We start from the raw sequence: 19,787 nt of genomic DNA on the forward strand, positions 1-19,787 counted from the left end.
CTGTACCATTACCTGAGGGACAGGGGAGGAAGCACTAGGGCTCTACCATTACCTGAGGAGTAGGGGAGGAAGCACTAGGGCTCTACCATTACCTGAGGGACAGGGGAGGAAGCACTAGGGCTGTACCATTACCTGAGGGACAGGGGAGGAAGCAATAGGGCTCTACCATTACCTGTGGAGTAGGGGAGGAAGCAGCTGGTGTTGTACTCCAGTTTCTTCATGAAGAGGATATGTCTGTTGTCTTTGAGAAAGTATAGATTCCTCTCGCCGCAAACAAAGATGGAGGACGAGGACGGAGAGGAGGGGACACTTGAGGTCCAAGGCCTGCTCCCCCGGGACCAGGGTCCAGTCAGCCTGGGGGGGAAACACACACACAGGGTTACACACACACAAACTTCTCTTCTCACCGTCAGTCTCTTCCCTGCAGTTTTGCTATGCTGCTCAGCATCCTTCTCAGTGGTAACACTTCAGTTTAGACAAACACAATGTTCTCAGTGGTAACACTTCAGTTTAGACAAACACAATGTTCTCAGTGGTAACACTTCAGTTTAGACAAACACAATGTTCTCAGTGGTAACACTTCAGTTTAGACAAACACAATGTTCTCAGTGGTAACACTTCAGTTTAGACAAACACAATGTTCTCAGTGGTAACACTTCAGTTTAGACAAACACGATGTTCTCAGTGGTAACACTTCAGTTTAGACAAACACGATGTTCTCAGTGGTAACACTTCAGTTTAGACACACACAATGTTCTCAGTGGTAACACTTCAGTTTAGACACACACAATGTTCTCAGTGGTAACACTTCAGTTTAGACAAACAATGTTCTCAGTGGTAACACTTCAGTTTAGACACACAATATTCTCAGTGGTAACACTTCAGTTTAGACAAACACAATGTTCTCAGTGGTAACACTTCAGTTTAGACAAACAATGTTCTCAGTGGTAACACTTCAGTTTAGACAAACAATGTTCTCAGTGGTAACACTTCAGTTTAGACACACACAATGTTCTCAGTGGTAACACTTCAGTTTAGACAAACACAATGTTCTCAGTGGTAACACTTCAGTTTAGACAAACACAATGTTCTCAGTGGTAACACTTCAGTTTAGACAAACACGATGTTCTCAGTGGTAACACTTCAGTTTAGACACACACAATGTTCTCAGTGGTAACACTTCAGTTTAGACACACACAATGTTCTCAGTGGTAACACTTCAGTTTAGACAAACAATGTTCTCAGTGGTAACACTTCAGTTTAGACACACAATATTCTCAGTGGTAACACTTCAGTTTAGACAAACACAATGTTCTCAGTGGTAACACTTCAGTTTAGACAAACAATGTTCTCAGTGGTAACACTTCAGTTTAGACAAACAATGTTCTCAGTGGTAACACTTCAGTTTAGACACACAATGTTCTCAGTGGTAACACTTCAGTTTAGACACACAATGTTCTCAGTGGTAACACTTCAGTTTAGACATACAATGTTCTCAGTGGTAACACTTCAGTTTAGACAAACACAATGTTCTCAGTGGTAACACTTCAGTTTAGACACACAATGTTCTCAGTGGTAACACTTCAGTTTAGACACACAATGTTCTCAGTGGTAACACTTCAGTTTAGACAAACACAATGTTCTCAGTGGTAACACTTCAGTTTAGACAAACACAATGTTCTCAGTGGTAACACTTCAGTTTAGACACACAATGTTCTCAGTGGTAACACTTCAGTTTAGACAAACACAATGTTCTCAGTGGTAACACTTCAGTTTAGACAAACACTATGTTCTCAGTGGTAACACTTCAGTTTAGACAAACACAATGTTCTCAGTGGTAACACTTCAGTTTAGACAAACACAATGTTCTCAGTGGTAACACTTCAGTTTAGACAAACACAATGTTCTCAGTGGTAACACTTCAGTTTAGACAAACACAATGTTCTCAGTGGTAACACTTCAGTTTAGACAAACACAATGTTCTCAGTGGTAACACTTCAGTTTAGACAAACACAATGTTCTCAGTGGTAACACTTCAGTTTAGACAAACACAATGTTCTCAGTGGTAACACTTCAGTTTAGACAAACACAATGTTCTCAGTGGTAACACTTCAGTTTAGACAAACACAATGTTCTCAGTGGTAACACTTCAGTTTAGACAAACACAATGTTCTCAGTGGTAACACTTCAGTTTAGACAAACACAATGTTCTCAGTGGTAACACTTCAGTTTAGACAAACACAATGTTCTCAGTGGTAACACTTCAGTTTAGACACACACAATGTTCTCAGTGGTAACACTTCAGTTTAGACAAACACAATGTTCTCAGTGGTAACACTTCAGAAACACTTCAGCTGGACCCTCTGTCAGAAGCTCCACTGTCATAACAGACATCCATCTGTGTTATGACAACTAAAGTTTGTGCCACAAACCATTATTCAGGTACGCCAGTTAGCTAGCATCATGCTTTAACGTTCTCAAACAATGGCTTTATTAATAGCAGTATCATGACACTGATCTGGAGTCAGTCTACAGTAGTCTAGCAGTATGGCATTAATACAATCTGATTTCCAGTAAAAAGCTGGAACTGGCTATAGTAGCTACAGACATCTCACACACGCTCAGTCACCTGGCCCCTCGGGAGGGAGAAGGAAAAGCTGCTAAGAATCAGATAATTACCTGAAGAGAAATCAGAACCTGCTAAGCCCTGATGTTTATGGAGCTGGAAACGACAGGAGACTATTTGCTCTGTCAGGGAGAAAGTATTTTTCTCTCTCGCTCTCTTGAGAAAAGAATGAAGGGATGAACATGTCCAAAGACAACAGCAAGCAGTGCCAATGGGAAGGTGGAGGAAGAGGAACCGGGACCTATTTTGCCGTTACTAGTTGCAGAGTGATTCAAATAGAGTACACTCCTGACAAATGCACATCGAAAAGTGCACTTTGGTTTGCATTCATTCATTATTTTTGATAAGCTATAAGAAATCTGAAGGCCTCAATCCTAAATGGATGGGAGAGTTTGGCACCATCTTGCCAAATGTAAGGGCAGAGTACTATGGTCAGGTATGTTGGTGAATGAGCTAGTGTGAATGAGACCTAACACATAGAATCACAAAGAGTGTGTGTGTGGCGAGTGCATGAGCGATGATAGAGTGCAAACCTTGAAGAAATGATTCACCAGCATGCACACTGGTTATAAATGTTGAGCACACACACATTCAGAGTTCCACAGCTCAGGCCAGCCCAGCGGAGCAGGGAGGGTGTGTGTGTGTGTGTGTGTGTGTGTGTGTGTGTGTGTGTGTGTGTGTGTGTGTGTGTGTTTACATGAGTATAAATATGTGCATAATATGCATGCACGGTTGTGTGTATGAAATGTATGATCATGTGTACACACATCCCACGAGCCTCACCTTTAACCAGTTCAGCCCACACAAACCCAGTCAACCGCTTCAGGTTGGATAGAGTCTCTCCGTGTCTCAGACAGCCCAGAGAGACACAGAGTGAGTGTGTGAAGCTGGTACATGGACGATAGATGGAGTGCAGGGATGTGTGTGTGTGTCACTCAGCAGCCAGCGTGGGACGTCTACAGCCAGAGGAAACAGCCCAGTCATTTATATGAAAGAGGATATCTACCCAATACTGCCCTGATACACAAACACAAAATCACATTCATTAACCCTCAAGCGGAGAGAAAATCAACATTACTGGCTAAACAAACCGAGGGAGTGGAACAGTTCCCTAGCTGACTGATATTATGCAGTTCATGACACTCAGAGCAAGGCTATTTCTAACTAACATGCAGGATTTTCATTACCAAAATGTAGCTCTCTTCGTATCTACAGTTTTCATGACTTTTGATTGTAGATTTGATCAGAAAGTGGGATTCAAGCCACAGAGACCAAGTCTAGACACAGCCAAGTGTTAACTGGGGACATAGAGCACTTCATCCTGGGCAGAATTATTTTTATTAGAATTCATATATACAGTCTGAGAATTGAAGAGAGGGAGAAGGGGAAGGGGGGAAACGGGGGGGGGGGGGGGGGGGTGGTCAGCGTTTCCGCAGTGATATCTCGTCTGGGGAAGCTCTTGATAATCGGAGAAATCTGGGATAACAAACAGCTGGAAGGCCGGGTTTCACACACTGAAACACACACACTCTTCAGCCTTTCCCCAATTTCTGTCCGGTTTTAGCAGGAGCGTTAAAAAGGAAAATCCCAGCGTGTGTTTGTAGAGGAAGGTAACTGTGATTATTGTGGAGGTGCGATGATCGGCCAAAGCACAGGAAAATAAAGACAGGGCTTACATGGGGAGCTGTGGCGATCAATGAGTGGAAATTTCATTAGGATGTGAAAATGTTAACTTAGCACCGAGAATAACCAGACTCAGCTGTGGCAATAGGGCCCGATACACCCAATCTGCCATCTGCAGTATCCCCTATTTACACACACACACACACACACACACACACACACACACACACACACACACACACACATACATAGGCACACACATGCAGAGACAAGCAAACACACACACAGAACACTCTCCCCTATTATTTAAAGATGGTGCAGTGGTTTGTGGCGTTAGGAGGACTAGAAAATGGCCTCCCGTCTGCTGCACCACAGATGTATTTAAAGATACAGTGCGGAGTAGCAGGCAGGCAGAGAGCCTTCAGAGGCGAAGAGTACACTTCTTCACTCACTCACTTTTTCATTCACTTACTTTCCCCTGAGGAGGGTGTGTGTGTACGTGTGTGCGTGCTTTGCAGAACATGTGTGTGTTTTGCAGAGTATGTGTATATTTTGCAGGGTGTGTGTATGTGTGTTTTTTGCAGTGTGTGTACCTGTAGCTCTCCACCTGTCATGCTGAGGACACAGTGAGGAAGGTGTCAGTGCGGGAGCAGTAACACAGAGGACCAGGCAGGATGAAGCCAGGAAGGAAACGGACAAATGAGTAACTCTCCTGCTCAAAGAACATCAGCATGCCGTCCATGGACTGGATACACAGAGAGTGGTGGTCTGAGGGGAGGGAAAAAAAGACAAACGTTACATGAGCATTGAATAAAGGTTAATTCAACACATAGGCTTAGGACATTAACACATGACAACCTGGTGGAATCATACTGGCATCACAGAAAAGTACACACAATGACAGAACATAGACCTGATTGCTGCCGGACTAAATTACTTGTAGAATGGTATACGTTCTGTGGAAAAATTTATGCAGCCTACAGTTCTGCTTGACTTGTTGGGGCGGCTCCGCTATGTTGTGGTGGTGGATTAGCTGCTCTGCTATGTTGTAGTAGTGGGTTAGCTGCTCTGCTATGTTGTGTAGTAGTAGTGGGTTAGCTGCTCTGCTATGTTGTGTTATAGTAGTGGGTTAGCTGCTCTGCTATGTTGTGTTGTAGTAGTGGGTTAGCTGCTCTGCTATGTCGTAGTGGTGAGTTAGCTGCTCTGCTATGTTGTGTTATAGTAGTGGGTTAGCTGCTCTGCGATGTTGTGTTGTAGTGGTGGGTTAGCTGCTCTGCTATGTTGTAGTAGTGGGCTAGCTGCTCTGCGATGTTGTGTTGTAGTAGTGGGTTAGCTGCTCTGCTATGTTGTAATGGTGGGTTAGCTGCTCTGCTATGTTGTAGTGGTGGGTTAGCTGCTCTGCTATGTTGTAGTGGTGGGTTAGCTGCTCTGCTATGTTGTGGTGGTGGGTTAGCTGCTCTGCTATGTTGTAGTGGTGTGTTAGCTGCTCTGCTATGTTGTAGTGGTGTGTTAGCTGCTCTGCTATGTTGTAGTAGTGGGTTAGCTGCTCTGCTATGTTGTAGTAGTGGGTTAGCTGCTCTGCTATGTTGTGGTGGTGGGTTAGCTGCTCTGCTATGTTGTAGTAGTGTGTTAGCTGCTCTGCTATGTTGTAGTAGTGTGTTAGCTGCTCTGCTATGTTGTAGTAGTGTGTTAACTGCTCTGCTATGTTGTAGTGGTGTGTTAGCTGCTCTGCTATGTTGTGGTGGTGGGTTAGCTGCTCTGCTATGTTGTGGTGGTGGGTTAGCTGCTCTGCTATGTTGTAGTAGTGGGTTAGCTGCTCTGCTATGTTGTAGTAGTGGGTTAGCTGCTCTGCTATGTTGTGGTGGTGGGTTAGCTGCTCTGCTATGTTGTGGTGGTGGGTTAGCTGCTCTGCTATGTTGTAGTAGTGGGTTAGCTGCTCTGCTATGTTGTAGTAGTGGGTTAGCTGCTCTGCTATGTTGTAGTAGTGGGTTAGCTGCTCTGCTATGTTGTAGTAGTGGGTTAGCTGCTCTGCTATGTTGTAGTAGTGGGTTAGCTGCTCTGCTATGTTGTAGTAGTGGGTAAGCTGCTCTGCTATGTTGTGTTATAGTAGTGGGTTAGCTGCTCTGCTATGTTGTGTTGTAGTAGTGGGTTAGCTGCTCTGCTATGTCGTAGTGGTGAGTTAGCTGCTCTGCTATGTTGTGTTATAGTAGTGGGTTAGCTGCTCTGCGATGTTGTGTTGTAGTGGTGGGTTAGCTGCTCTGCTATGTTGTAGTAGTGGGCTAGCTGCTCTGCGATGTTGTGTTGTAGTAGTGGGTTAGCTGCTCTGCTATGTTGTAATGGTGGGTTAGCTGCTCTGCTATGTTGTAGTGGTGGGTTAGCTGCTCTGCTATGTTGTAGTGGTGGGTTAGCTGCTCTGCTATGTTGTGGTGGTGGGTTAGCTGCTCTGCTATGTTGTAGTGGTGTGTTAGCTGCTCTGCTATGTTGTAGTGGTGTGTTAGCTGCTCTGCTATGTTGTAGTAGTGGGTTAGCTGCTCTGCTATGTTGTAGTAGTGGGTTAGCTGCTCTGCTATGTTGTGGTGGTGGGTTAGCTGCTCTGCTATGTTGTAGTAGTGTGTTAGCTGCTCTGCTATGTTGTAGTAGTGTGTTAGCTGCTCTGCTATGTTGTAGTAGTGTGTTAACTGCTCTGCTATGTTGTAGTGGTGTGTTAGCTGCTCTGCTATGTTGTGGTGGTGGGTTAGCTGCTCTGCTATGTTGTGGTGGTGGGTTAGCTGCTCTGCTATGTTGTAGTAGTGGGTTAGCTGCTCTGCTATGTTGTAGTAGTGGGTTAGCTGCTCTGCTATGTTGTAGTAGTGGGTTAGCTGCTCTGCTATGTTGTAGTAGTGGGTTAGCTGCTCTGCTATGTTGTAGTAGTGGGTTAGCTGCTCTGCTATGTTGTAGTAGTGGGTTAACTGCTCGGCTAAGTTGTGTTGTAGTAGTGGGTTAGCTGCTCTGCTATGTTGTAGTAGTGGGTTAGCTGCTCTGCTATGTTGTAGTAGTGGGTAAGCTGCTCTGCTATGTTGTAGTGGTGAGTTAGCTGCTCTGCTATGTTGTGTTGTAGTAGTGGGTTAGCTGCTCTGCTATGTTGTAGTGGTGAGTTAGCTGCTCTGCTATGCTGTGTTGTAGTAGTGGGTTAGCTGCTCTGCTATGTTGTGTTGTAGTAGTGGGTTAGCTGCTCTGCTATGTTGTAGTAGTGGGTTAGCTGCTCTGCTATGTTGTGGTGGTGGGTTAGCTGCTCTGCTGTGCTGTGTTGTAGTAGTGGGTTAGCTGCTCTGCTATGTTGTGTTGTAGTAGTGGGTTAGCTGCTCTGCTATGTTGTAGTAGTGGGTTAGCTGCTCTGCTATGTTGTGGTGGTGGGTTAGCTGCTCTGCTGTGTTATAGTAGTGGGTTAGCTGCTCTGCTATGTTGTAGTAGTGGGTCAGCTACTCTGCTATGTTGTAGTAGTGGGTTAGCTGCTCTGCTATGTTGTGTTGTAGTAGTGGGTTAGCTGCTCTGCTATGGTGTAGTAGTGGGTTAGCTGCTCTGCTATGGTGTAGTAGTGGGTTAGCTGCTCTGCTATGTTGCAGTAGTGGGTCAGCTGCTCTGCTATGTTGCAGTAGTGGGTTAGCTGCTCTGCTATGGTGTAGTAGTGGGTTAGCTGCTCTGCTATGTTGTAGTGGTGGGTTAGCTGCTCTGCTATGTTGTAGTAGTGGGTTAGCTGCTCTGCTATGTTGTAGTAGTGGGTTAGCTGCTCTGCTATGTTGTAGTAGTGGGTTAGCTGCTCTGCTATGGTGTAGTAGTGGGTTAGCTGCTCTGCTATGGTGTAGTCGTGGGTTAGCTGCTCTGCTATGGTGTAGTAGTGGGTTAGCTGCTCTGCTCTGCTATGTTGTAGTAGTGGGTTAGCTGCTCTGCTATGGTGTAGTCGTGGGTTAGCTGCTCTGCTATGTTGTGTTGTAGTAGTGGGTTAGCTGCTCTGCTATGTTGTAGTGGTGGGTTAGCTGTTCTGCTATGTTGTGTTATAGTAGTGGGTTAGCTGCTCTGCTATGTTTTAGTAGTGGGTTAGCTGCTCTGCTATGTTGTAGTAGTAGGTTAGCTGCTCTGCTATGTTGTGTTGTAGTGGTGGGTTAGCTGCTCTGCTCATTTGTCTCCTGCTGAATCTGATATGTCCATTAACACCTCTCGACCTGAGCAGGCCTGTTCACAGCAGCCTTACACAGCTTTAGGTCTGCGTTTGTGTGTGGAGTGCTTGGAATGGCCCACTGAGTTTTATGGCAGAGAAAATCTGAGATGGCTGAGTACACACTCACACACAAAGAGCCATAACACAGAGTGGCTGTGAGAGCAGAGAACTATAATTAGGCCTCTACACGCTATTAAAAATCACACACATCAACGAGGGGTCAGGGAGTACCACCTGCAGAGCAGATACACACATACACAATAATAAACACGTGTGGGTGTGTGCTTCACCAGCTATTCTGGTCATCCCCCTTTGGTGAACTGGGCTCAGGGTGGGAGGTTAGTAAAACACTGAAGGACAAGGCCACTAACACAATTACCTCGCCCTGTGTGTGTGAGTGTATCACACGTATGGTGTGTGTGCATGTATGTGTGTGTCTTCTCTCACGCTTGTGAGTTTGTCTACGCCCATACTAAATATATTAAAAAACGCTCTTCTAGCTCTATTAAACATTATTCCAGCACGTCTACCCTTAGCAGAGACATACAGAGGAAACCAGCCCTACTAATAGCATTAATAGAACATGCTGTTACACAGGTTGAGCCCAAGGACAAAGCACAGAGGCTGGCAGGACAGAGCAGAGCAGTGCAGTGGTTCTTTGGGCCTGGGTTCTGGGTGGAGTGTGGGCCTGGGTTCTGGGTGGAGTGTGGGCCAGGTGCTGCTTAGAATGGCCTACGCTGTTTGTGAGTGTGTGTGGCCCGATTCTGACCCAAACCCAGCCTAGCCATTAGGGCGGTATTACTACAACACCGCTATTACAGCGCCTACAGTCATTCCATGGTCAGGAACTATTATGGGTGCTCACATTTTCAGCAAGGTCCTACAATATATATATAATATATATAATTTCAGATGAATACACTAACTCAGATGACAAGTGTGTACGGTGGTGTGTAGGAGCCGATTCCACAGGCTGTGCTGCTCCCTGGTGGTGGTGTGTGGTAGTGTAACCCTGGAGCAGGATCATCTTGTCCTCTTATTTATAGGAACCTCATTGGAATCCACTCTCTCTCTCTCCCTACACTGACAGGAGAGGGACACGACTATACTGCGAGTGTGTGAGAGAGAGAGACTCAGAGAGTAAGAAAGAGAAGGAGAGAAATGGAAAGGGAGGAGGGACAGAGATAAAAAAAAGATGGAGCTGAAGGGTAGGGCTGCCGTCTTATTGGCTCTTAACCAATCGTGCTTCAGGACATCAGAACTGGGATTACTCACTTCAAATTGAACTAGGAGTTTTTCTTCAATAAGTCGGACGTGAGGGAAATGCTACAGACAACCGACCAGGCCTAGATCCCTGTGATTCGCTGGAAAAAGAAACGTAGGTTTCGCGGAAAGAGATCAGGATGCCTTGTGAGGATCAGGTGAAGAGTGGCTAATCTGCCCTTTCCTTCCGTTCTTCTAGCTAACGTTCAACCACTGGAAAATAAATGGGACGAACTGAAAGCACGTATATCCTAACAACGGGACATTAAAAACTGTAATATCTTATGTTTTACCGAGTCGTGGCTGAACGACGACATTAAGATCATACAAGCTTGCGGGTTATACACTCCATCGGCAGGACAGAACAGCAGCCTCTGGTAAGACACGGGGCGAGGGCCTATGCATATTTGTAAACAATAGCTGGGGCACGATATCTAAGGAAGTCTCAGGGTTTTGCTCGCCTGAGGTAGAGTATCTCATGATAAGCTGTAGACCACACAATCTGTATTTTTCGTACATACCACCACAGACCAAGGCTGGCACTAAAACTGCACTCAATGAGCTGTATTCCGCCATAAGCAAACAGGAAAACACTCATCCAGAGGCAGCACTCCTAGTGGCCGGGGACTTTAATGCAGGGAAACTTAAATTAGTTTTACCTAATTTACCTAATTTCTATCAGCATGTTAAATGCGCAACCAGAGGGAAGAAAATCTAGACAACCTTCAATCAACACACAGAGACTCGTACAAAGCTCTCCCTCGGCCTCCATCTTACCATAACTCTATCCTCTTGATTCCTGTTAGCAAGCAAAAAATTAAAGCAGGAAGCACCAGTCAACCTCTCCCTGTCTGAGTGTGTAATACCAACATGTTTCAAGCAGACCACCATAGTCCCTGTGCCCAAAAACACTAAGGTAACCTGCCTAAATGACTACCGACCCGTAGCACTCACATCTGTAGCCATGAAGTGCTTTGAAAGGCTGGTCATGGCTCACATCAACACCATTATCCCAGAAACCGTAGACCCACTCCAATTTGCATACTGCACCAACAGATCCACAGATGATGCAATCTCTATTGCACTCCACACTGCCCTCACTCACCTGGACATACGGAACACCTATGTGAGAATGCTATTCAGTACCCTCAAAGCTCATCACTAAGCTAAGGATCCTGGGCTAACACTACTCCCTCTGCAACTGGATCCTGGACATCCTGTCTGGCCACCCCCAGGTGGTAAGGATGGGTATCAACACATCCGCTACGCTGATCCTCAACACAGGGGCCCCTCAGGGGTGCATGCTCAGTCGCCTCCTGACTCCCTGTTCACTCATGACTGCACAGCCAGGCATTATTCCAACACCATTATTAAGTTTGTAGATGACACAACAGAGTGATCACCGACAACGATGAGAGCCTACAGGGAGGAGGTCAGAGACCTGACCGTGTGGTGCAAGGACAATAAACTCTCCCTCAACATGATCAAGACAAAGGAGATGATTGTGGACTAAAGGAAAAGGAGGACTGAGCAGGCCCCCATTCTCATTGACAGGGCTGTAGTGGAGCAGGTTGACAGCTTCAAGTTCCTTGGCATCCACATCGCCATCAAACTACATGGTCCAAGCACACCAAGACAGTCGTGAAGACAAAACCTATTCCCCCTCAGGAGATTGAAAAGATTTGGCATGGGTTTTACAGCTGCACCATCAAGAGCATCCTGATGGGTTGCATCACAGCCTGGTATGGCAACTGCACTACAGAGGGTAGTGCGTACGGCCCAGTACATCACTGGGGCCAGGCTTCCTGCCATCCAGGACTTCTATACCAGGCGGTGTCCGAGGAAGGCCCTAAAAATTGTCAAAGACTCCAGCCACCCTAGTCATAGACGGTTCTCCTCTGCTACCGCACGGCAAGCGGTACCGGAGCACCAAGTCTAGGTCCAAGAGGCTTCTAAACAGCTTCTACCCAGAAGGCATAAGACCCCTAAATAGCTATTCAAATGGCTACCCAGATTATTTACATCCCCCCCCCCCCATGCTGCTGCTACTCTGTTATTATCTATGCATAGCCACTTTAATAACTCTACCGACATGTACATAATTACCTCAATTACCTCGACACCGGTGCCCCCCGCACGTTGACACATTGACTCTGTACAAAGCCCCTGTACAAAGCCCTGCGATTGTTATTTACTGCTGCTCTTTAATTATTTATTATTCTTACCTCTAATTTTTTTAGGGATTTTCTTACAACTGCATTGTTGGTTAAGGGCTTGTGAGTAAGCACTGTATTCGGCACATGTGACAAATAAAAGTTGATCTAATTGGGAAAGGATGTGAGAGAGAGAGAGAGAGAGAGAGAGAGAGAGAGAGAGATAGAGAGAGATAGAGAGAGAGAGAGAGAGAGAGCGAGGTGAATGGGTGTGTGTGTGTGTGTGTGTTTGCGCAAATGGAAACTGGCATGAATGAAGGAGTCCATAAAGCGCTGGAAGTCTATGAAATGAATAAGGTGAAGAAGAGTTCAGGGGTTAATGAGGAATGTTAGAATGCCAGGGGGGAGAGAGGGAGAGAGGATGGGGGCAAGAAATCATCCCTCAAGAGAAATATATGTATTTGGAAAAAAGGAGGGGAAAGCCCTCGACTCTGCAGCATCCAAGAAAAGCAACGACTCCCATCCTAAACATGTCCTCTATAACAGTAACCAACACAGCTCCAAGTCTCCTCACACACACGTGCACACACAAACCAGTGTTAAACTGAAGCCCTTTTAGACATGAGAAGGCCAATAATAAAACAAGGGATATATTGTTGAGGTGTGTGTGTGTGTGTGTGTGTGTGTGTGTGTGTGTTCCAGTGAGCACGTGTTTGGATAAGTGTGCTCTCCCATTAATGAATTGCCTGTTGTCTCTTGTCTGGGGCTTGGTCCAGATTTCAGCAGTGTGTTCCTGGCAGGCTAAAAGAGAGCTTCTGTGGTTGACCTGACACAACCTTTGAAGGACACACAGAACCTAACTTACTACACATACAAATACACCCACACGTGTGCACATGCATCCACACAACGATCCAGTCACTGCCATCCAAATAAACCTGCACCAGAACGCCAAGGGTTCCCCTCCACACAGAATGAATCATATTCTGCACTTATAGCTCTGTGGTCATTAGAAATGAAAGGGCAATGAATTAACTAAAAAAAAAATGAAAAAAGTGTGTGTGGTTTGTGACTAAACTGTCAATGCATATCTGTTACATGTGAAGTATTTGAGCTGCTCATGTGATGTGTAACATGTGACCCCTCCGAAGGTTCCATAAGTCATGTTGCAAGCGGTCCTCTGGAGGATGTGCTCATAGACCCGCTTGAGCTGGTACTGAACCCCATGCTCCACATTACCAGCAGTACCTACGGTAGAGAAAGAGAGAGAGACAGTAGAGCGAGGTAGAGAGAAATAGAGGGAGAGAGAGACAGTAGAGCGAGGTAGAGAGAAATAGAGGGAGAGAGAGACAGTAGAGCGAGGTAGAGAGAAATAGAGGGAGAGAGAGACAGTAGAGCGAGGTAGAGAGAAATAGAGGGAGAGAGACAGTAGAGCGAGGTAGAGAGTAATAGAGGGAGAGAGAGACAGTAGAGCGAGTTAGAGAGAAATAGAGGGAGAGACCCACCCTCCATATTAATATTTATTGTCACATATCATTGCTATGTCCTATGGTTAAATCTGCAGAGAAAGAACTAGACTAACGGGAGCAAACTGCCATAGTATCAAATCAAAATCAAATCAAATGTGTCACATGCTTCATAAACAACAGGTGTAGACTAACATTGAAATGCTTACTCACAGGCCCTTCCCAACAATGCAGAGAGAAAAATATAGAAAAAATAATAACACGAAGAATAAATACTGTACCAGTAACGAGACAATTTGCAGGGGTATGAGTTATTTGAGGTAGATATGTACATATAGGTAGGGGTAGGCAACATGATAAATAGTAAACAGTAACAGCAGCGTATGTGATGAGTCAAAAGAGTTAGTGCAAAAAGGGTAATGCAGATAGTTAACCAAATAACTACACAGACTATTTAGTAGTGTTATGGCTTGGGGGGTTAGAAGCTGTTCAGGGTCCTGTTGGTTCCAGACTTGGTGCATCGGTACCACTTGCAGTGCGGTAGGTAGCAGAGAAAACAAACAGTCTGTGACTTGGTTGGCTGAAGGTCTTGGATGTCAAGGAGCTTGACCCCAATGATGTACTGGGCCGCCTGGCTCGTTGCGAACTAATTTGCATGAATTTTACGTAATTATGAAATAACATTGAAAGTTGTGGAATGTAACAGGAATATTTAGACTTATGGATGCCACCCGTTAGATAAAATACGGAACGGTTCCATATTTCACTGAAAGAATAAACGTTTTATTTTTGAAATTATAGTTTCCGGATTTGACCATATTAATGACCTAAGGCTCGTATTTCTGTGTGTTATTATGTTATGATTAAGTCTATGATTTGATATTTGATAGAGCAGTCTGACTGAGCAGTGGAAGGCAGCAGCAGGCTCGTAAACATTCATTCAAACAGCACTTTCGTGCATTTACAGCAGCTCTTCGCAATGCTTCAAGCATTGCGCTGTTTATGACTTCAAGCCTATCAACTCCCGAGATTAGGCTGGTGTAACCGATGTGAAATGGCTAGCTAGTTAGCGGGGTGCGCGCTAATAGCGTTTCAAACGTCACTCGCTCTGAGACTTGGAGTAGTTGTTCAATACTGGACAATACTGACATAAGAGTATATCCGTATAGATATAATGAAGTATATCCTAATGGTAAAGGTTAGGATTGGGGGGGTAGTCAAACCTGGCCCTAAATTTGTATTCTGGGGGCAACTGCTACTTCAAGCACAAGTTGTGAATGGATAAATATAATACAATATGCATAGGAAAAAGTGACAAATCTGTTTGATGTAAATCTATGGTTTAAACATGTGTTCTACAGCTTTGCGGAGGAACATGTCTGTCATCAACCCTGCTGTAATGTTTACGGAGGAAAAACAACTAAAAATGAAGCCTGGGTGATTTCTTCTTTACTCAAAACCACAGCGCCCACTGTCGATGAGAACACATTTCACCATCTCCCGCCCCACTGCTCTAGAGACAAAATTTACAATGTGTTTCTCTGTTTAGGGAACACTCAATGGTCATTCAAAATGCTAACCGAAACCAGCTACCCAAAACATACAGTAACATAAAATGTCAGCAAACAGATGAAGGAATCCTTTGATTCATACATCCCTTTTGTGGGCGAAACTTTTGGAAAATGCCCGGCTTTTCCAGGAAGCCTGTCTCTCCAGGAGGTCCCTGTGCACCCAGGAATGGACCACCGTGATGACATGTCCCAACATTCCAGTCTTCCCTCATCATTCCATTCCTCCCTTTCTCTCCATCTTTCTCCTCCTATTCCCCTCTTTCTCCTCTTACTTGAATCGTTTTGGCCACGGGGAGAGCAGAGGAGGCAATGGCGGTTTCAGTCTAGCGCTTGACATTTTTTGTTCAAAATATTAGAGTATTTACTCAACCTGTATTTGGCAAGTTAAAGTGCTTGAGAACAAATTTCCTTTAACAACATCTTAAAATGGGACCCTGGGGTGTTTCCAGCTATGTGCTGGTAACTTGGTGGTTAGCCTAAAGTAGTGGAGCCAGCCAAGTTTGAGACTAGGTGGTTGATATAGTATGATAAATCACATGGAGAGAGCTGAATTCATGACATGGTGGTCAGGATTTACTGGAAGCAGATTAAGACAAGAACAAAGTTGAAGTCAATGCCAAAGGTTCATGAACTCCATTGATGTCTACTCAGTGGATAAACGAACAGCATGACAGCAACTACCTCTTGACTTTGTGGTACAGGGTCAGGAGTTCACGACATGGTCAGCAAGGTCATGTGATCAGGAAAAACCTTTGGCCCTTGAAGCTAATGTGTGTTTAGGACTGGGTGGGAAGCAACAGGAAAAGCCATTGTCTCCCAACACATGACATCATCATTCCTGTGCAACTCTATTCCTTCGGTGCAGTGATGTAGGACAATGAGAGTAGAGAATTCCATTAGTGACGTGGTGCTTTAAGATTCTAAGTAGGGCTATGTTGAGTTAACGCCACGATTGCCCATTTGACCTGCAATTCCAGGTCACACTTCTGAGTGTTTGAGCAGCAGGTCATACTATTTGAGCAGCAGGTGCGTGTAGCATACTATTTGAGCAGCAGATGCGTGTAGCATACTATTTGAGCAGCAGGTGCATGTAGCATACTATTTGAGCAGCAGGTGCATGTCGCATACTATTTGAGCAGCAGGTGCGTGTAGCATACTATTTGAGCAGCAGGTGCGTGTAGCATACTATTTGAGCAGCAGGTGCATGTAGCATACTATTTGAGCAGCAGGTACATGTAGCATACTATTTGAGCAGCAGGTACATGTAGCATACTATTTGAGCAGCAGGTACATGTAGCATACTATTTGAGCAGCAGGTGCGTGTAGCATACTATTTGAGCAGCAGATGCGTGTAGCATACTATTTGAGCAGCAGGTCATACTATTTGAGCAGCAGGTCATACTATTTGAGCAGCAGGTCATACTATTTGAGCAGCAGATGCATGTAGCATATTTGAGCAGCAGGTCATACTATTTGAGCAGCAGGTGCGTGTAGCATACTATTTGAGCAGCAGGTCATACTATTTGAGCAGCAGGTGCATGTAGCATACTATTTGAGCAGCAGATGCGTGTAGCATACTATTTGAGCAGCAGGTGCGTGTAGCATACTATTTGAGCAGCAGGTACATGTAGCATACTATTTGAGCAGCAGGTGCGTGTAGCATACTATTTGAGCAGCAGGTGCATGTAGCATACTATTTGAGCAGCAGGTGCATGTAGCATACTATTTGAGCAGCAGGTGCATGTAGCATACTATTTGAGCAGCAGGTGCATGTAGCATACTATTTGAGCAGCAGGTGCATGCAGCATACTATTTGAGCAGCAGGTACATGCAGCATACTATTTGAGCAGCAGGTGCATGTAGCATACTATTTGAGCAGTAGGTGGGTGTGCCCTGGTACTTACGAGAAAAACTTGCCCACTTCAACCTGGATGACGGGGTCTCTGAGCTGCACCTCCAGTAGCTGGCTGTGGGCCTGGCTCTCCAGGCTTGGCAGGGTGGGGGGAGAAGACCCGCAGCATGCCCATGTAGTTGCCCACCACTATCTTATCAACAGGATATACTTCATCAGCTTAGACATTGTGGTATGGTCTCATATTGCTCCCTTCGTTGTACAAAACATTAAGAAAACCTGTTCTTTCCATGACAGACTGACCAGGTGAATCCAGGTGAAAGATATCATCCCTTTTTGATGTCCCTTGTTAAATCCACTTCAATCAGTGTAGATGAAGAGGAGGAGACAGTTTTAAGAAGGAGTTTTAAGCCTTGACACAATTGAGACATGAATTATGTATGTGTGCATGGGCAAGACAAAAGATTTAAGTGCCTTTGAACAGGGTATGGTAGTAGGTGCCAGGCACACCGGTTTGTGTCAAGAACTGCAATACTGCTGGGTTTTTCACACTCAACAGTTTCCTGTGTGTATCAAGAATAGTCCACCATACAAGGTGTCGAAAGCATTGTCATCTTGACAACTCTGGGAAGCATTGGATTCAACATGGGCCAGCATCCCAGTGGAATGCTTTCGACACCTTGTAGAGTCCATGCCCCAATGAATTGAGGCTGTTCTGAGGGCAAAGAGGGGGGTGCAACTCAATATTAGGAAGGTGTTCTTAATGTTTTGTACACTCAGTGTATGTGCTTTATATCGAGAGGGCAAATGGTATGTTTTAAACATGGTAATAAAGATCCAGGAAGTTAAGTCAATCAGTAAGTCAATCAGACAATTAACAAATCTGATTTGTGCATGTAAATAAGACTATGGTACCAGGGGCACTTTCACTCTCATTGTTTGTTTTTTGGTCTATTAGTGAACAGTGTCTTTGTAGTGCAGAGTGCAGTCAGACACACCACAACCCCACACCTTCTCACCATGTCCGCTGTTGTCCACATCTCTGACACACAGGCATCCCTGGTCAAACTCCTCCCCCAGCACCGCGGCTCACCAATCACACGCCTTGAACAGAGACATGCTACTGCAGAGGAGACAGACAGACAGACACTGAGGGTCATATCGCCGCTCTAGTGGACACCATAATACTGCTTGTCAGTCTTCCACACGTGACTGACACTCATCATAATGGACAGGTGAAAGCAATATGGCTGATACCTGCTGTTTGTCTACCCCACTTGGAACCAAATGGAAAGATGAAACGATGGAAAGATGAAACGTCTCCTATATGGCATGATCTTTCTAAGCCTACTTTAACTCACTCTAAGTGTAATGGGTGCCAGCCTCAGATTTGTAGTGCTTTATCAAGCTAGCGTGTGTGTGTCTGGTAATTCACTGATCATCTGCTTTTATTGCAGGGGGAGGTTTGGACAGTGGTCTGTATGTGACACTGACCGTAAACCCATGTTACACTAACCAATGACAGCTGAGTCACATGATCAGGGATTGTATCAGAGCATGGGCCAAGCAGATTTCCTCATTGTCAACTGCTGAGCAGGTGGAATGGACAGCTAATCCATAGAGAGAATCCCTTCTTCCCCCTCCCTCTACACCAAGAACATATATAACCATTCAAATGATAGCCCTATTATTTCGATTTTGAAAGATTACATAAGTGGAATTATTGCCTATAGCCTTATACCACCTGCCTACTTGACTCTATCACGGCCAAGACCTTTGAGCAGCCCCTTTTCATATATTGACAGACAGTAAAGCACAGCCAACATTCTGCAATCAACCACATCATAATTCAACATTATCCAGGTGTGCCATGCATATCAGCAGAGCTCCGACTCCATTTCATTAGAGGTGAATAGAATGATTTCCACATAACTAGCTAGATCTAACCTTAGTATCTAGTTAGCAACATCAACATGCATAATCTGTTGATTAAGCTAGCTAGCTAACGTTAGTAGGGGTTGCGGCAAGCATTGTCCATGTGTTGAACAATTGTTATAAACAGAACAAAAACAAACTAAACTCGACAACGTACATGATTCTCTATAGGTAGCAAACTAGCCAGCCAGGAAACACCTCGAGCGAAGTTAGTTAACGTTAGCTGACTAATTAACGCTGGCTGTGCTTGTGCCTGGCTTGGAGGCTAACAAGCGTCTAGTTTCAACATTCCAGCGACATATGCAAATTCTAAACGTGCCTCCTTTTACCTCTAACAAGACGAGCCTGTCTGTGGTTCGCAGTTCAGATTTTTTAAAATCACATTTTACGTGTGCCTCATCAACTTGCTTGAAGCCTGTTGTCATAGCAGTGACACTAACGATGGACTTTAGTACTTGCGCGCATGATCAGAAACGCACAAACCCACAGATTTATGGGAAACTGAGTTTTTATTCTCCACAGACGTTCTTGTCTGGTGCACGAGACTACAGACGTTCAGGTAAACGGAGGTTAAATGGTCTCAATCTAATCACATGCGATTGCACATTAAACATGTCACTCAACATATTTTATAATGACCGTTAATTGCTTATATATACACACGTTTGAGGCATATTTCTTATTTCTCGTGTTTTTTTTCTTCTAGTTTTACATTATTGCACTGTTGGGTATTGAGTTTGCAAGAAAGGAATTTCGCTGTACTTGTTTGTGCGACATTTAAATTTGAGGGTAATATAGCAATTAAATGGAACATCCAATATTATTATTTGGAATGGAAGCTGTATTATAAGCATATACTTGCAACCAAATTCTCAATAATCTGCCTTGTGCATAATGGAACTCAGTGATTTCTTGTAGTTCCTTAATGTTTTACACGTTAGTGTTTTTATTACACTGTTATCACAATAACTTGTGTCAGTCATTCAGTTTCGTATTTTAGTAAAAGTAGGGCTCGTCCGGGATTTGAACCCGGGACCTCTCGCACCCTAAGCGAGAATCATACCCCTAGACCAACGAGCCAGATGAATAAAATACAAAACAGC

At 44.7% G+C, this 19,787-nt stretch overlaps 1 protein-coding gene, 1 non-coding gene and 1 pseudogene across 5 annotated transcripts in view; all 3 read right to left on the reverse strand.

The window, feature by feature from the left end:
* LOC118936732 (protein PTHB1-like) overlaps positions 1-3,183 on the reverse strand; it is an 88,849-nt pseudogene extending 85,666 nt beyond the window's left edge. The window contains exons 1-2 of the transcript XR_016483569.1: positions 3,160-3,183; positions 173-354 (exon numbers count right to left, since the gene is read on the reverse strand). The product of XR_016483569.1 is annotated as a protein PTHB1-like (transcript). The remainder of the gene's footprint in view (positions 1-172; positions 355-3,159) is intronic.
* Positions 219-19,169, reverse strand: LOC118939115 (protein PTHB1-like). 3 transcript variants are annotated; one of them, XM_090196444.1, is made up of 6 exons: positions 19,014-19,169; positions 17,769-17,872; positions 16,802-16,938; positions 12,959-13,108; positions 4,843-5,017; positions 219-354 (listed from the first exon to the last, which is right to left on the reverse strand). In XM_090196444.1, exons 2-5 carry the CDS (start codon positions 17,804-17,806, stop codon positions 4,860-4,862), a joined length of 483 nt encoding a protein of 160 aa, XP_090052570.1. In that variant the 5' UTR covers positions 17,807-17,872; positions 19,014-19,169; the 3' UTR covers positions 219-354; positions 4,843-4,859. The 3 variants fall into 3 exon arrangements, 2 of the variants coding, with proteins under 2 accessions (XP_090052570.1, XP_090052563.1); XM_090196437.1 differs by lacking the exon at positions 219-354 and adding an exon at positions 3,410-3,582; XR_016485958.1 differs by lacking the exons at positions 219-354; positions 4,843-5,017 and having other exon boundaries at positions 8,596-13,108; positions 16,802-16,942.
* Positions 19,170-19,692: 523 nt separating this feature from the next.
* On the reverse strand, positions 19,693-19,764 carry trnap-agg (transfer RNA proline (anticodon AGG)). Its single transcript has one exon. It is a non-coding gene; the product is annotated as a tRNA-Pro (tRNA).
* Between the last annotated feature and the right edge of the window lie 23 nt (positions 19,765-19,787).

The sequence above is a fragment of the Oncorhynchus mykiss genome, chromosome 2, assembly GCF_057628025.1.
Source record: "Oncorhynchus mykiss isolate SJ-2025 chromosome 2, ASM5762802v1, whole genome shotgun sequence".
In the NCBI taxonomy this organism is placed as follows: domain Eukaryota; kingdom Metazoa; phylum Chordata; class Actinopteri; order Salmoniformes; family Salmonidae; genus Oncorhynchus; species Oncorhynchus mykiss.

What these genes read in the sequence shown, in the direction of transcription:
- LOC118939115 (XM_090196444.1), bottom strand. Translation starts at nt 17,806, where the DNA reads ATGCCTGTGTGTCAGAGATGTGGACAACAGCGGACATG. An exon ending in GAAGTGGGCAAGTTTTTCTC is followed by an intron (nt 13,109 to 16,801) that starts GTAAGTACCAGG and finishes TCTCTACCGTAG; the next exon opens with GTACTGCTGGTAATGTGGAG. An exon ending in GCAGCTCAAATACTTCACAT is followed by an intron (nt 5,018 to 12,958) that starts GTAACAGATATG and finishes CCCTCCCCTCAG; the next exon opens with ACCACCACTCTCTGTGTATC.